The sequence below is a fragment of the Epargyreus clarus genome, unplaced genomic scaffold (assembly GCF_041222505.1).
Source record: "Epargyreus clarus isolate Ecla_fem2 unplaced genomic scaffold, WU_Ecla_fem_2.2 ptg000005l, whole genome shotgun sequence".
Taxonomy (NCBI): domain Eukaryota; kingdom Metazoa; phylum Arthropoda; class Insecta; order Lepidoptera; family Hesperiidae; genus Epargyreus; species Epargyreus clarus.
The window spans coordinates 38,376-56,212 of record NW_027332213.1 but is presented as its reverse complement, the minus strand read 5'-3'; the positions used below and the strand labels follow the sequence as shown (position 1 = coordinate 56,212).

At 41.1% G+C, this 17,837-nt stretch overlaps 3 protein-coding genes and 1 long non-coding RNA gene across 4 annotated transcripts in view; 3 read left to right on the top strand and 1 right to left on the bottom strand.

The window, feature by feature from the left end:
* Positions 1–2,512, top strand: part of LOC140757872 (uncharacterized) — a 276,178-nt gene extending 273,666 nt beyond the window's left edge. The window contains exons 23-24 of the mRNA XM_073093742.1: positions 258–453; positions 881–2,512. Of these exons, the coding sequence (XP_072949843.1) occupies positions 258–446 (189 nt within the window). The 3' untranslated portion in view covers positions 447–453; positions 881–2,512. The remainder of the gene's footprint in view (positions 1–257; positions 454–880) is intronic.
* LOC140757874 (uncharacterized) lies at positions 417–8,203 on the bottom strand. The gene is made up of 3 exons (XR_012104033.1): positions 8,013–8,203; positions 820–1,004; positions 417–641 (listed from the first exon to the last, which is right to left on the bottom strand). It is a non-coding gene; the product is annotated as an uncharacterized LOC140757874 (long non-coding RNA).
* A 193-nt stretch (positions 8,204–8,396) lies between these two features.
* On the top strand, positions 8,397–13,751 carry LOC140757822 (uncharacterized; the record flags this gene model as incomplete). The annotated part of the gene is made up of 6 exons (XM_073093693.1): positions 8,397–9,004; positions 10,607–11,525; positions 11,629–11,798; positions 11,906–12,051; positions 12,133–12,255; positions 13,536–13,751. Coding segments are annotated over exons 1-6 (1,731 nt in total), but the record flags the coding sequence as incomplete, so codon positions are not given.
* A 1,066-nt stretch (positions 13,752–14,817) lies between these two features.
* On the top strand, positions 14,818–15,948 carry LOC140757821 (protein toll-like; the record flags this gene model as incomplete). Its single annotated transcript, XM_073093692.1, has 2 exons — positions 14,818–14,985; positions 15,388–15,948. Coding segments are annotated over 2 exons (729 nt in total), but the record flags the coding sequence as incomplete, so codon positions are not given.
* Between the last annotated feature and the right edge of the window lie 1,889 nt (positions 15,949–17,837).

Sequence of the window (17,837 nt, the reverse complement as noted above, 5' to 3'; positions counted from 1 at the left end):
TGATCCGAAGCTTTCGAATTTATAAATTAAACTTTTTGGACATTATTTTAGAAGTGTACCTATATTTTACATTCATATAATTCATCGTACGATGTCAATTTTCAAAAGAAACTTACTGAGGAAATTAGACGGAGGTGTTTCGAAATTGACTCGATTGAATAAAACAATCGAACGTTTCGGATCCGAGGGCCAACGCATGCATGAGTGTGGGTGTGGGTGTGGTGTGGTGTGGTGCGGTGGTGAGCGTTGCGGGGCAGCCCGCCGTGTGGCAGGAGGCGGCGCGCGAGGAGCGGCGGCCGGCGTCCGAGGAGGAGCCCGAGGAGGGCGCCGAGCCCGACGGCGAGCCCGACGCCGGCGACGAGTACGACGCGCGCGACGACCTCGAGCCGCCGCGCGACTACGACGACTACACCGACAACGCGCACCTCGACGCGCACCGCGACTGACCGCCAGGTGCGCCTCCGCCCTCCGCCCTCCGCCTTCGTGCAGGTTCTCATTTAAATGTCCACGGCGAGCGGAGGATGCCTCCCGGTGAGTCGGAATACATGATGTTGCTCCCGTCGACATTTGCGACACACGCACGAACAGTATTGCTTCGTCGTCGTAACCCGCAGCCGAGAATCCACGAGGTGGGTCCGATCCTGTAAATGATTATATTATCGTTTACATGTTGATCGCGAATTTAGTTTCTTTGTTAAACTTAACATTTAAGGTTTTGGAATCTGTAAGCCATGCGAGTTAACTAAAGGTGGTAGTGGTGCATGCTATTAATCCCCGTTAACCTAGTAATAAATGAATAAAATACAAAAGGGGAGTAACCGGGGTACGGGGCATGCGGTCGAGTACCGCCGGAGACAGTAACGTGGGCGCTGTGTGGCAGGAGGCGATGCTGGCGTGGCTGCGGCGGCGGCTGGCGCCCGACGCGCTCGACAACGCGCTGCCGCGCGCGCGCTGACGCCGCTCGCGACGCCCGACCGGCACCGAAGCTTCTGGCCCTGGACCTCCTGAAGTGCGTCGATGGAAATACACAGAATATAAACATTATTTATGATCACATCGACGCTACTTCCAGATTACTATTATCTTCTGTATGCAAACTAGTGATTTCAAGGAGTACGACCGCAAAGTGATTACTTTACTTAGCACTATTCCATTGAGTGAGCATAATAGTCACATCTTCCGAAGCTACAATTTTAGTGTATGTTGTACCATACGACTTGGTTGGTTTGTAGTTAGATATGTAAGAGAATAAATTTAATGTTACTTTCGTTCGTTCTGGCCTGAAAACCGAGTAGATATTAGTAGTAAGTAAAACTCAAATCATCTATGACCGATTTCATGTAATACTAATGTTATTCTATTTTTCATGAAATCGATTACAGATGTTCATAAGTGGCAGTAACCACTTAGGACCCACTTGTCAGTCATCTTGTATATCACAAACTAAGTACCTATAATATAATATATTTAAGTAAACATATTTTTATATAATATTAGAATCTATAAATTACTTTTTATACTAAATGAAAAAAAATATTTTCGTCATTTTCTAACGGTGCCAAAAAGTGTTAGGAAATGACGGACATTATTTTGTTGATTTAATTTTATTAACAAATAATGGTAATTCGCCTGCGAACAAAATTTTGATTTCTCAATTTGGTTTACGTAATAAATTAATAATTAATTAACAAATATTAGGAATTATTGTTTTTATTAATCATTCATTCATAATTTTGAACAAGTCATAAAATGATATCGTCGTAATGACGTTACATAATTATATCAGCCATTCATTATGAGTATAGTATAAAATGTAGGTACCTAACATAAGTAAGGTTGGAATAGTAGTTCGATCACAATGCGTCCATTGTATAATCAGTGATGAATGTCAGCTTTAGTAAATAAACTAAGTTTTACTGGCGGTTTTCCTCGCATTCGGAGATTTTTATCTGCCCCTCAAAAAAGGGTTTTTTTCGGGATGAATTATTCTCTGAACTTCCTTCTGAACCTCTAATAACGTGTGTTCAAAATTTCATGACATTCGGATATTATGTAGTTAAGTCGTGAAAGTGTAGAAAACAAATAAAACTCACGTTGGCATTTATATTATAAGCCAAGATGCCATAAACGTGTGATTTTTGTTATGAAATCTGCAACAGAAGAACCCGCGCTGGAGTGCTAATATGGGTCGCTGTAAATATTGCGTTGTTAAAATATATTTATAGCTTATCAGACGCTCCCGCAACATGAGTGGGTACATGTGTCATCATACCTATTTGTTATGAAATACTTCCCACATCAAATACATTATTTACACAGCAGAACAACGTGCGCCAGGTTTCATTACTTTATTATTTAGTATTTACATAAAACCCTAAATTTTATCAACTAAGAGTAATATCCAGTAAGTCAAAAAATCGTAAACGGCCATGCAGTCATATGTTTAGGTGCCTGTTGTCTAGTTCTGTAGAACAAAGTTCCTGTTCTAGGCTACAGTAAAATTTTTAAAGTATATTTTTGCTTTTTATTTCAAATATTATGTCACAATATTTTTTAGACAATAATAAAAATACAGAAAGAGACACGCCACAGTAGTTCCTACAAAAGTAGGTACTTAAAGCCTAGACTTTATAGCATTTAGGCAAATGTTACAGCTTGTGCGTATAATCGAACAATCGATAATAATTGTAATTGTCACAAAGAAAAGTAATGTTTTTAAATTAATAGGGCAAAATGGAAAATACAAATCTGGCAGTTCTGGCACCTATTTTATAATATTGAATTAATTTACCATTGTCACTAATATGATGAGTTTATGATACAGACTTGTAAATATACCGTATATAATATCTATTACTTTAGGTAGTTTATCTATGGTAATACCTTAATGTAATTATATTCCAAAGTAAGTAGACAGGGGTACGATAACTTAATTTTTACTTATATTCTTTTACTATTTGAATTACATAGGTATGTTCAAGTGTAATATACTCGTTAAGATATTTGCTTGTATATGTTGTTCATATAGCCTAGAGATAGGTGTATTAAATAGAATAAACTGATAACATTAGTAGGCTATTAGAAGTAACATTAGGTTATTCCACAATAGTGGTGCGCGATTGTTAATAAAAACAATCGAATGATTACTTGTTATTGTGTTCGATTGTATTCGAATAACTATCGGAATTCTTCGATTATTAGTCGATTGTTGGATTGTGGGTCGATTGTTCGATTGTTTAGTATACGCAAAGCTAGTAGCAGCGCAGTGGATCCTAATTTCTTTGCTTAAAAATCTTGAATTGGTTAAGTCAGACTGGTCATTTATTGCAGTGTATTTGATTATAAATAATATACCTTTAATATACTTTCCATATTATTAGGAAAGAAGTGAACTTTTAATTAATAACAACAAAATTTAATAATAACAACAAAAACTATTGTTGACACGTATTTTTTTCAATGAAATAACAATAAACCAGATTTTTGAAGGCCAAGGAACATTTTCTACTGGCCTTAGTTGCAACTCTAATTCGTTTAATTGTAAGGGATGCTTTAGTTTAATTTATCAAAAAAGCCCACACATTTTAATCTTTAGACATTTTGAATAAGTCGTATTATCGTATATTATCGTAATAACATGCAGTGTACAATATACTCATGTAAAGAAATATAATTGCGATATTTCATATTGACGAATGCAGCGCGTCCTTGAACCACAATTGTCCGTTATCTACTAAAAAATAGACATCCGCCCGCACCGCACCCGCAAACTGCGCGTGCGGCGCGCTCGCTCCTTGCGCTTCCCGCTGCATTGCGTTACTTTAAATTTATATTCGGTTGTCGATTATTATTCGAAGGTCGGTTGTCATTCGAACGTCGATTGTCATTCGAACGTCGATTGTTATTCGAACGTCGATTGTTAGTCGTACGTCGATTGTTATTCGTACGTCAATTATTACTCGAACGTCGATTGTTATTCGTACGTCGATTGTTATTCGTACGTCGATTGTTATTCGTACGTCGATTGTTACTCGAACGTCGATTGTTATTCGATTGTTTTTTTTAACTACGAATAAATCGACAATCGATTGTTGATGCCGTTGATTGTCGATTTATTCGATTGTTTTTTTTACAACAATCGCCCATCGCTATTCCACAACTGTAGTGCTGTAGGATTAGTGATAATATAGGTACAACAACAAACTATAGTGTAAAAACATTATTATCAACATCAACGTTTTATCGCCACTATTAGATTTTCAGTGAATCGTATCGAATTATTAAAGAGTCTTAGCCGGATAAACGTCGATTCCCCCCGGGAAGTCAGGACAATATCTATCTACCTATACAACATTTAAGAGCGATACAATATAACAAGTAGTAAACAATGCAAGGAGTTTAAAATAGTAAACTTTATGGTAAAAATAAAGAAGATATTGATTTAATAAAGAAAGTTCACAAAATGCTTATGGCTGTCTAATTATTTTCCACGTGAAGTACCGAATATAAAGATATTATACCAAAAGTAGGTAGGTACATAAGATAAAATAAGAATTCCGGTGAGGAAATAATGCCCATGCTTATCCGGCTAAGCCCACACTATAATATGCTAAGCAATTTTTAATTTCTTTTGGACATATAACTTATATCACATGTAATCGTACCGTTCCACTACAATATTACGCCTTACCGTTTGTCATGCGATGTTTGTAGTTTTTATTTCCTTTCGAATCGTATTGCAGTTTCATAAAAATCATCTCCTCATCTATTTCTTTTTATTATTTTTTGATCTCTTTTTATTTCTTCGGCACCTTAATATAAGTATATTTAATTAATTAAAATTCGTACGATCAAACAGATAAAAAATATCTTCTGATATGATTTTTATTTACATGCAGATCATAAGCTTCGGAAATTGCGATTATTTTGAAATCACAAACACAACTTTATTTATTCATAAATTAATATTTTTTTGTGTACGGGTATTTTAATGTTTAGTATTCATGATGAGCTGAGCCGAGATACATGTTCTAAAAGTACCTACTGTTAATAAATGATCTTGTTAACATTGTATACCTACCTACTTATTTTTTTCTATTGTCAAATTTATTAATCGCAAAGATTTTAATTATTAAATCAAGCGATAACATAAATAAAAATCTCATAGATTAAACATTAATGTAAGTAAAATATTGTAAGTTACATTTTGTAAATATATAAATAAATTTATTATTAGTAATTTTAAAAACAAACTTTGTACCTACTACCTATGATTTTTCAACAAAATACTTACATAGTAAATTTTTAATGAATAAATGAAATTACGTAAAATAATGTGTTTCGTTTAAATATATAATAATTTAATTAGGTTTAAACTACTACTACTACTATTACTACTCGACCAAACCAAGTAGACGAAAGTCAAACGTGACGTCACGCGCAATCTCTGTGCATACCGATGGCAAAAAAAATAATAACTTGTTGTGAAATGTTGATTCATACCTATGAAATGTAAATTTTAATAAATATCAGTCTATTAATTTATACTTTAACGACTGTTACGAACAGGAATGAGTACAAAAAATAATGTAAAACGTAAAACTTGCAATATCATTTTTCGCTCTTCGCTATAAGTAGTGTTATCTTTCCCCATTTTGTTGTTATTTTAACACACGGCACAGTCAAAACTTAACAAATAACGTAGTAAATAACAGTGAAACAATAAGTATGTACATTCATAACAATAACAAACATTAAACAAATAATAATCCAGAAATTATTTGTGAAAGTGACAATTTAGCTGCGAAGAGTACTAGGATATGAGCGGGGCATGGGGCGGTACTCGAAGAGGGAGGCCGCATTCCACCGGTTGGTCTAGTTGGCTTGGTCAGGTAGTAGGCAAAGTCCGCAGCAAATTGCTAGTCCGCTCTGAAGTTGTTGCGCACAACTACAACCATATATGCCGTAGCAACGTAAGGGCATAACGCAGCTATGTACCCGCAGGCGAGAGCGGGCAGCGGACGGGTGCCGGGAGGGGACCCGCGCTGTGTTCGTCCCGCCAATAACTAATGTAAAAAAATCATATTCTGGACTTAATTTTTTTAGTCAACCCATTTGCAATATACTTTTTGACATAATTATTTTGATATAAAAAACGTTTCATCCATTAACCAGCTCGGTGAAGATCGTCCTATACTGGGACTACTACTCACATAGGTACTATATAGTAGTAGAGGCTACTACTACAATTTGCAATTCGACGCGACTCGTTTCTATATTCAGAGCGAACATTATAGCAGTTTGGCGCGGACTATACATACTTTTATAATTTTATTACCCTTTAATTTAAAGGTACGTATACTTAAGTATTAATTACTTAAGGAGCTGCAATTATGTGACTGTACTACAAAATCTCTGTTGCACTCATTGGCATGATGACAGCATTAGGTACAGAATCAAGTAACGAAAAAAATAATTTGAAATACTTAGACCTCTTTATAAAAGAAACTTTCAACATTATTATTCCATTTTCAATAAAAAAGAGTTTAATAGAAAATCGTGAAAAAACATTAATATTATATAAAACCTACAATATGTGCTTAAAAAAATTTTTAACAAAAAAATAAAACCGACTTCTATGTCACTACAAAGTAAAAAATAATTGAAATAAATGTTGGTTTAGTACATATTTCTGAAGTTGGCGCTCAATATATTCCGTTTGATTACGGCGTAAACAGCGTATCCAATATGAGCGCTAACCTAACCTAACCTAACCAATTCCATACGAAACACTTTAGGCGAGGCTATATGAGATACTATATCATTGGCTAGGTTAGGTAGGAACAGAAAAGTAAATAAATCAAACTAGGTGGTAAAACTCTGCGAGTCGGTCAGTAAAGTTTGAATCGATTCCAAAGTATTATTCGTTAATTTTGAACCCCAGTCTTCAGGGTTTAGTTTTTTGCCTTGCCATGTCTGACCTGATACAAGTGTTGAATAGCAGATGCCGATGTTGTAGAAGCAAAAGATATTATACTTGCTGTTTGTTTTATTTCACAAATGTTAAGTGTCTGTACTTATCCACGCATAGATATATCTATGTATCTACGCAATAATTTTTTGGAGCTCCATAAATAGCAAGAAGAAGCCGAATTCCCTTCGTAATTTGATTGTTGCTTGAGGTGAAGAAACAATTCTTCAGTTCTTCGGCGTGTACCAATTACCAAGGTCTATCTTGCTCAAATGGTCCATTAAATACAAGAAAGGAAGATTCATGTGATTTTGATGATAGAGATAACTGATTCATCTTCGTATGAACATTTTCTTGACATTCAGCAAGAGGAGGAAGAAGAAGACGAAGAATAAATAGAAGAAAACATGATTATTTAAGTGGAGTATGAATCAGATTTTTTGAATGTGATAGAACCCTTGGTGGTTCGACTCCGGCGGCACCACCGCCTCACCTATTTCTGCCTCATAACAGCAGTGTTAAGCGCTGCTGTGCTCTGGTTTGAAGGGTGTGGTAAGGGAGACATACCGACTTTAAGTAGGAATATCTAATCCTATCTGGGGTTAATTATACATATCCATGGGCGGCAGTAGCCACTTACCATAAGGTGGACTGCATGCTTGTCTGCTACCCCGATATTATAAAAAAATATAATAAAGTAACAAAAAAATTAGGACGACAGTTGAACTCAATAACCAATATCAATATTCTTCATACTATTAAATAAGTATTGTTGCTGGAAATAACATCATATAGGTTCGTGAAATAGTCCTCCCAAGGAAACCACGTTAAAAAAACGCATTGAGTATCCTATTTCACAGGTGGTGTGGAAATATGTGCATATCGTATAAAACGTATTCGTAATTCTTACAAGCGCAATATCTGAATAATGATAGGTTATAGCATGGTTATAGAGAAAAAAAAATAAATAATATAAAGACTATTTTGTAGATAATCTTAAGAGCTACAACTTGGTCTTAGGTACTTTTTCAATAAAACTTACCGTTTTCGGGAAAAATTCAAAGAACCAAAAATTTTGACATTTGACCTCGAATAACTGCCGACGCACACTTCTGATCGATGGGGACTTTTGACACTTTATTTGTAATGGTAAACCCAAGGTCTCTACAAAAAATTGGCTTTCCCGGAATTTTAGCTATTTGCCCACTATTTTTAGTCTAACTTGACCGGGCTATAAGGAATCTACGCAATAGGTATACGGTATACCATAGACCTATTTAAACAAAAGGTATCAACTGGTATCAACTATTAATAATAAACTAATAGGTATAAAATGAACTTTAAATAAAGCCTAAAAATTTACTCTGAGACGTAGACAATAGACATTGAACACCCATTATTTATCTGTTGTGAGCACAAGTTACTTCACTTTACTCTATTTTATGAATCATCTGTGGCTTGCGCTGGGTGCGCAAACGCAACGCAAGCAATAATAGCCAATGACCAATCGAAGATCGAACGCGGAACGATGAATATTGTACAGTGATATAGTCTGAACAAGTACTTGAATACTTTTAAAACAGTTTCGTGTTTTCATTGTGTTATTTAATACCTTCTTGTGAAGTGATTATTAGAAATTACTGGAAAAAGTGTCTCGTGTAAAGTGAATACTGGATCCTCTTTCTAAGACATCGATTTAATGCGCACAAAAATACGTAATTTATTATTGAGGGCAAGCTTTTCGATGTGGGAACAAACGATATTCGAAGAAGGAAAACGGCTCGTGTCGTTCCAAGGACAAGACGGTCAGAGGTTCGGCGACTCGTAAGAAGATAACTAAAAATAGACGTGGTAGCTGTGCGCGGCGGTCGTCAGCCATGCAGGCGCGCGCGCTGCTGTTGCTGCCGCTGCTGCTGCCCGCCGCCGCCGCTGCCGCCGCCGCCGCCGCCGCCGCCGCGGGCCCGCGCTGCCCGCCGCGCGCCGCCTGCACCGCGCGGTACAACGTCACCGACGACTACTTCTACTATGTGGAGGGTAAGGGGCAACATTCTTGCATACTGACCGAGTTCATCTCGCACTTAATGTTGAGCTCTCGTCAGTTCTAATAAAATTACTTATTTTGTATGTTAAGGAAATATGAAGCTTTTAAACTAAGCCGATATGTTGAGCTATTTACAAAATATACCTGATATGACCTTACAGGCACCTAATAAGTTAAGTAATTTACTAATATTCTGATTCAAATAGAAAATTTATTTATTAATGAATTTTCAACAAAATATAACAAACAAATGTTTTACAGTAGGTAGTAAAATTAAGGAAAAACTTAGCCATAAACATTATCAAACGTAAATATTTTGACACAATGTTAAATAGGATTTATCAAAACATGCTCTTCCACTTGGCAGTATTATTAGTACAACATCGTGTAGATATATCTAAACATATGGATTGGTATTGTTTAAGTAAGTTACATGATAATTATGATTCACTTGAATCAACCAATACCTGAATAGGATTAATGGCTTTGAACCATTGCTAAGGTTACAGAAAATCTAGTCTGGTGCTGCAAGTGCTCTATCGTGTGTCTTAAGATGTCTTATAGCGGATACCACTATTCATTCTCTGTAAAAAATTCAAGTGTCTATCTATTACGGTTCGAGAGATAGAGCCCTGTGATAGACGGGCAGACATCAGCGTTTTACTATAGTCCGCACTAAACTGCTAGTCCGCTCTGAAGTTGTTGCAGGCAGGTGTTGTCATTCATATAATTTGCTATGGCGATGCGATTCATTTATATATTCAGAGGAAACTAGCAGTTTTACGCGGACTATAATAGGGTTCTGTTTTTACTATTTGGGTATGGATCCCAATCGGATCGGAGTAATCTGAAGTGCTGCCTTAAAATGCTCGATACCCACCATGTTCTCCACACTTGGTGATTTTCATTTGCTTCTAAAATTAAAGGAGCACATCTATGGAATAAAATTTCATGATGATGACCCTATCATAGCTGCTGTAGTGGGCTTTTTTGAGACTTAAGAGAAATTATTTTTTATGGAATAAGAAAAACTTCCATGAAATAATTTTGTTTAAGTTATCCATTATTTTTTTAATAATTATAGATGTAATTATAATTAGTACAAGTTCAGGTTGCCTTATGTACAAATCATTCTATTTTTAAAATGAAATATAAAAAATAAAAGCTTGTAAATGTCTACTAAAAGTGTAAAACCCTTGTATTTTGTAATATAATTGCAGACTTACAGTAGGTGTCTTGTCTTAACTAAGCCTTTATTATAACTGTCAAATATGGAGCTTAACCTAACTTTTATTACTTGGGGTTCTACATATACAAAAATTACATGAAACCCTCATGAAATTAATAATTATAATGATTGTTTTAGGAATTAAGTGAGGGAACATAGATGTGCATGTTCCCTCACAGACTGAAAAAAAATGAAAAGGTGCAGTTCTGCTCCATGCCGGACATTTATAGAGGCTTCACCCCTCTCACTTTAAGGGGAGACTCATACGTAGCAGTGAGACAATCATGAGTTTACATGGATGACATCGAATGTTGAAACAATTTTTTCAGCAGGAGTAAAGATTTCAGTGATTATTTCTTTATTACAGGTAAAGAATTAGTAGTGAGTTACATGGTACTAGATTTCTTCAAACTCACTTGTCCCGAGAACGTTACGCTCGATAGCGAGGCGTTGCCGCGCTTCGAAACGCCAGTGACGGTCAGTCGCGTCCTGCTCAAGGACTGCGCCCTGCCCGCCGCCGGGCTGGCGGCCGCGCTCGCCGCGCTCGGCGTCGCGCCGCGCGACGAGCTGCGCGCGCTCGGCCTGCCGCCGCGCCCCGCGCCCGCCGCCGCCCACCTGCGCGGCCTGCCCGTGCGCGTGCTGGAGCTGGCCGCCGCGCCCGCCGCCGCGCTCGCCGCGCCGCCCGACCTGCTGGTGCCGCTGCCCGCGCTGCTCGACCTGCGGCTCGCCGGCGTGGCGCTGCCGCCCGCCGCGCTGCTCGCGCTGCCCGTCGGCCTCAAGGCGCTCTCGCTGGAGGGCGCCGAGCTCGCGGAGCTGCCGCGCGCCGCGCTCGAGCGGCTGCCCGCCCTGCGCCGCCTCGTGCTGATCGACGCGCGGCTGACGGCGGCGCCCGACCTGACCGCGGCGGTGGCGCTCGAGGAGCTGACGCTGGACGCACCCGTGGACGGGCTGGTGCCGGGGCCGGCGCTGACGGACGCGACGCTGCGCAACGTGCGCGACGCGGAGCCGCGCGGGGCGGTCTGCGCGCTGGAGCGGCTGATGGTGGTGAACGCGACGCGGCTGCCGGCGGCGGGCTGGGCGGCGCGCTGTCCGCGGCTGCGCGAGCTGCGGCTGTTCGCGGTGGCGCGCGGCTCGCTGGCGGCGGGCGCGCTGCGCGGCGCGGCGGCGCTGCGGCGGCTGGAGGTGCGCCGCAGCCTGGCGCTGGAGCTGCCGCCCGATTTGCTCGCCGACGCGCCCGCACTTCGCGTCTTAGATCTGTCCACCAATGGCCTAGGAACGTTATCCAGGTAAAATTTATTTACCGATCCGTTTCTATGCTTTTTTACCGACGTTATCTAAACTGAATCGGCCAGCCTGAGTCACTCATGGATTCCATCTCTTTGTCCATAGCAATCTGTTCTCTGCTACGCTGCAACTCGAGGAGCTGTACTTGTCGGCCAATAATCTCAACGCGGACGCGCTCGTAGCGTTGGCACCGTTCAAGTCGCTGCAGCGTTTATCTCTTGCGAAAAATCCTCTTGGTGATATGTGCAATTCCACCAGTAGATATGTTTCTAACGGTACGTAGTTTTTAGGTTTGTGTATTAAATGTACCTTACACCGATACATACTTAACTTTATTTTAATTATTGTTCCAATCACTGACTAGTTGGCTCAATTTTTGAAGATCTATCACCACTGCGAGAGATGCGTGCACTTCGTTGGCTGGAACTATCAACAGCGCAAATACCACGAGTGTGCCGCGACTGGCGTGTGATGTTGCGGTCGCTCCAGTCACTCGACTTGCGCGACAACAATATTAAGAAACTGGGGGTGAGAAGAGCTTTCTTTTCTTTAGTCTTAAGTTTCCGACGCGAGTTCTCCTGAGGTTTACGCTTCTATTTACGTTCCCAGTACGAGGATCTGCAATGGGAGCGCGCGGAGCCGGCCGATGTGGACCTGCGGAATAACCCCATCACGACCGTGCACTACTCCCGAGATGATTACGAGCGTTCCCTCTCCGCCACCGCCTCGCCGGTGAGTGCCGCACGCCAAACGAACGTGATCGACGCGGATATCGTAGTCGTATTTTTTTTCATTCTCTGGAGGAGGCCTTTACCCTCAACAAATGAGGGGTTCTTGCTTATTGCTGCAAACTTAAATAAAACGACAAACATAAAATAAATAAATGCAAAAAAAAAAGTTAAGTAAAAACATAAAAAAATGCAAATATAAAATAACAAAAATAAAAATATACTATATTATGTTAATAATTAATATCATACTTTAACCAAAATAATCAACTAATGTTTAAATCTAATTAATTTACTTTTGTTAATAAAATAATCCATATGTAAATAACTCAATCAATATAAATATGCAATTTTATAATGGCTAGAAAATAAAAATGTTAACAAATGAAATACAATATACTAAATTATCAGTCGCATGAAGTCTTAGTATAAGTTATTAATTATGTATAGCAGGAAATAAAAGGCTTTTTTTTTTATAATATAGGAGTAGCAGACAAGCATGCAATCCACCTGATGGTAAGGGGGCGTTCAAGTATTACGTAACGCAATTTGGGGGGGAGGGGGGGTCTTGTAAAACGTTACGATGCGTTACAGGGGCGGGAGTGGGGTCTTTCTTAATACACGTTACGTAACATTTTTTAATAAAAAAATAGAGAATTAAAACTACTAAATTGGCACCCTTTTCATTTACGTTTTACGGGGAATCCCTTGAATGAGTGGGTTCAGCCGAACTAAGTCCTGAGTATTCTGAGTTAGACTAAGTATAGTACAGTATAGTAGTATATATGCTTTGACTATACTTAAACTAACTTAGAATACTCAGGAGACCTAGTTCGGCTGAACACGCCCAAGGATAAAAACTATAACATAACTTTTTAGCGAGTTTAGGGTAAAAATTGACACTTGAGTGTTACGTAACGTTTAGAGGGGGAGGGGGGGGGTATAGAAAAACGTTACGGTGCGCTACAAGGGGGGGAGGGGGGGTCAAAAGTCTTCAAAAATTGCGTTACGTAATACTTGAACGGCCCCTAAGTGGCTACTGCCGCCCATGGACATCTGAAATCAACCCCAGATAGGATTAGATATTCCTACCAAAGGTCGGCCACAGATGCGCCGCTGCTCCTGAGGATTAAGCTGGAACGGAAAGTATGTCTCCTCTACCACACAGCAGCGCTTAACACTGCTGTTATAAGGCAGAAATAGGTGTGGCAGTGGTGCCGCCGGAGTCGAACCACAAAAGGGTTCTACCACCTTCAAAAATGTAATTTCATTCCTTCGTCGCAGGGCCTGACGCTGAAGATAAACGCGAAGCTGACGTGCGACTGCGCGCTGTACGAGTTCGCGCGGGCGCTGCGCTCGCGGCCGCAGCACGCGGCGCCCGCGCTGGCGGCGCTGCGCTGCGCCGCGCCCGACGAGCGGCTGCGCGCCGTGCCGCTGGCCGCGCTGCGCTGCGCCGTGCCGCCGCCCGCGTGCCCGCCGCGCTGCGCCTGCGAGCTGCGCGGCGCCGCGCTCGTGCTGCGCTGCGCCGCCGCCGGCCTCGCCGCGCTGCCGCGCGCGCCGCTGCTGCCGCCGCCCGCGGAGATCCACGCCGCCGACAATAACATCACCACGCTCAGCCCCGCGGACCTGCCTCCGGAACTTATGGTGAGTTACTCTAATTTGGGAAGTCTATGTAAAATGAGTCTTTCTCTCTAGTTTGTCATTTATCGTTTCTTCCTAGAATTTGATTCCTTTGAAGACACATTCCTTTAAAAACACTATCCTATAGTGGAATAATAAAAGGTGCGATTTTTCTCTCTCCTCTCTTCACATATTCAAGAATTATACCTAAGAATAAGATATATTTAATAAATAATAAAAGATTTTATTTATATATAACCTTTTCTTATTATGATATTAATATTTAAGTAATAACCTATGCTTTTCTCAAGCTAAATAATTTCAATATTAGATAGTTCAACTTAGACTATGTTATCACTTCTGTCGGGTGAACCGAGACGCACGCGTTTTGTTTTTTAAAATGAATTCATTCGATTTCCGGCTAGGGAAATGCTATTTAAAAAAAACTAATGATGAATTTTTAGTTTTTATCAAAATTGGCCTCGTAACTTTCATATTTCGCCTCGGCCTTTCACATCTTTCCCTACTCCTTATAGATTCAGATTTGGCCCTGAAGGCCCAGTCAAAAAATGAAATATTGATAAATAATCTTAATATGTTAACTTATAAATTTTGTTGGATAAATGGTATAAAAATACTTAAGTATTTTTTATCATTAAATATCATAATATTGCGTTAAATTTCTGATATAAATTGTTATCGAGATTTTCGAGCCTACAAATTTACATAAAAATTACCGAAAATACGAGCAATCCACCCGTTCACCTCCCAGCTGTTGGACCTGAGCGACAACCTCATCTCGGAGCTCGACGTGGACACGGCGAGCGCGCTGTTCGAGGGCGGCGCGCGGCGCGTGCGGCTCGCCGGCAACCCGCTGCGCTGCGGCTGCGCGCAGAGCGCCGCGCTCGCCGTGCTGCGGGCGCACGCCGCGCAGCTGGACCGCGCCGCCTGCGCCGACGGCCGCGCGCTGCGGGCGCTGGCGCCCGCCGCGCTGTGCGGCGCCGCGCTGCCCGCGCTGCCCGCCGCCGCCGCCGCGCTCGGCGCGCTGGCGCTGGCGCTGGCCGCGCTCGCGCTCGCCTGCCTCGCGCGCCCCGCCGGCCGCCGCAGGATCAAGGTACGACCGCTTCCGCCCGATCGATCTCGCCATCACGCGGGCTCCCCGAAGTCGAAGCGCGTCGCGCCCTCGCTCATCTCGACGATCTTTTTTTTTAATTATTATTATTATAATATAGGAGTAACAGACGAACATGCATTCCACCTGATAGTAAGTGGCTCCTGCCGCCCATGGACATCTGTAATCGACCCCAGATAAGATTAGATATTCCTACCTGAGGTCGGTGAGAGATGCGCCGCTGCCCCTGAGGACTAAGGTGGTACGTCTCGGCAAAATATATGTTAATACACATCAGCGCCTAAAATTGCTGTTATCGGGCAGAAATAGGTGTGGCGGTGGTGCCGCCGGAGTCGAACCACGAAGAGTTCTACCACCTTCAAAGTCTTTCGTTTCGCATTCCAGAGGTTCCTGTTCGAGAGAAACCTGTGCCTGCGCTGGCTGCTGCGGTCGAACGAGGAGGACGACGAGATCGACGAGGAGCGCATCTACGACGTGTTCGTTTCGTACTCGCATCACGACGAGGAGTTCGTGAACAAGCTCGTCGAGCGGCTCGAGAGCGGGCCGCGGCCGCGCCGCCTCTGCCTGCACTACCGCGACTGGATGCCGGGCGAGTGGATCCCGACGCAGATCTGCGAGTCGGTGCGGCGCTCGCGGCGCACGCTGGTGGTGCTGTCGGCGCACTTCCTGCGCTCCACGTGGGCGCGCGCGGAGTTCCGCGAGGCGCACGCGGCCGCGCTGCGCGACGCGCGCCCGCGCCTCGTCGTGCTGCTGCTGGAGCCGCCGCCGCCCGCGCTGCTCGACCACGAGCTGCGCTCCTTCCTCAACCACAACACCTACCTGCGCTGGGGCGACCCCTGGTTCTGGGACAAGCTGCTGCACGCGCTGCCGCCCGCCCCCGCGCCGCCCGCCCCGGCCGCCGCCCCGCCCGCCCCGGCCGCCGCCGCCGCGCCCGCCGCCGCGTGACCGCGCACCCCTGAATCTTTGAATCTGAACCTCTGAATCTCGCTAATTAATTATGTAGAAGGCCATGAATCTCGATGGCGACGCTCGTAATACGTTGCGAACGTTCGCTCACTCGACGGGCCGATAAACGACTACGTATTGATTAAGTTAACGTCGTCTAACGATTGATTGATTGCGCTGAATGTGATCTCGTTCCGCTAAGTTCGACGACAACGAGATGGCGATGCCAAAAATTTTATTATTGTATATATTTTTTATTTGATTTATGATTTAGATTATATCGATTTACAGTAAGTGCCATACTTTTGTGAATATTTATATAATATTTACTTATAGTCTGATTCATAATTAAACAACAAGGTGTCCAAAATGTAAACAAAAAAAAATCGCCGAACAAACATATATATATATATACGGTCGAATTGAGAAACCTCCTCCTTTTTTGAAGTCGGTTAAAAATGTCATTGTCAAAATACGGTACAGGTATTGTAAACCTTAACAAACCAACTTCAACAAACTCAACAAAAAACATAACAACTATACACAATTTAACAAACGCGCTATGAAAACGGCTACAAAACTTAAAAATGGCGGCACAAAAATTGTTCTGTACCCCGATGACCTTCCGCATAAGTATTAATCACTTTTTTAACAAGTTCTATTTGAAGGTCCCGATGTAGATCTTGATTATCAGAGGTGACCTTTGCCCATCAGTGGGACAGTAATGGGTTGTTGATGATGACTTAAATATCGTCAAAAATATGAAACTACCATTTAAAACGTATTTTCTTAATAGGTTACTTACCTTTGTTTATATTTTGGACACATAATTATGAATCCGACTATAATTTCAACTTATCCTATCAGACTTACTCTATCTGCCAATTTCAATCTTTAATTTTCTGTATGTATCAAAAATTGGTTATATTTCCAGATTATGAATTTTTTTTCCACGCTGAAAGTCTATCTGTGATATATTATGATGCTATAATTCCTTTTGAAAACAAAAAAAAAATGGCAAATCTTACTTTTATATAATATAGATATTCCTGTTCTGCATTATATGCATTTAGTTATTACTTATACTACGAATATTGTCTCTATTGAGATAGAAATTGTTATTTCAAATAAATAATGTTAAAATTTTTGACCTATTTTTTTTAAGCGATACAAATATGTTTCACCGTCACCCATCCTAACCTAATCAGATATAAATATATCAATATTTTTATCTAGCAAATATCGAAATTAAAAAAAAATTACAACCGACTTCTATCACTACAAAATTAAAAAATAATTCAATTAAATGTTGGTTAAGTTCATTGTTCTGAAGTCGGCGCTCATATTTAACGTAAATCTCTAATCTAGCTCATATTGAACATAAGCGCTATTGAAACATATATATTAGCATAAATAGCACTAGCATCTCAAAATCAAAGTCAGTCCCTACTTAAATACTAACATGTCCATGGTTGAGGTGCGCTGTACCTCTGCACCAGGGCCCAGAAGTTTAAGGTCATAATTTGACGGAATACATTTCCGTCAAATCATGACCACTTATCCACTATCCACTTTTACACATATCAAATTGACAACTTCTTCTTTATTAATTTGACATGTCACTTACATCTATAAAACCAGATACTATTTAAAAGGTGGTTTTGATATAATTATTATAAATAATTATTTAAATTCAGAAATAATGACGGGATACCCAAAACAAAAGCCAGGTTATAAAGTACTAAGGTAACAATAACTTTACGACAAAAAGAGCGAAATACAGAATTACCGACATCCAAAGAGTATAGTAACCTATGTGTGGGGTACACATAGGTTCCCTGACCGACATCGACAAATTTAAAAAGTTGACATTGCCAGTATTCCGCCAT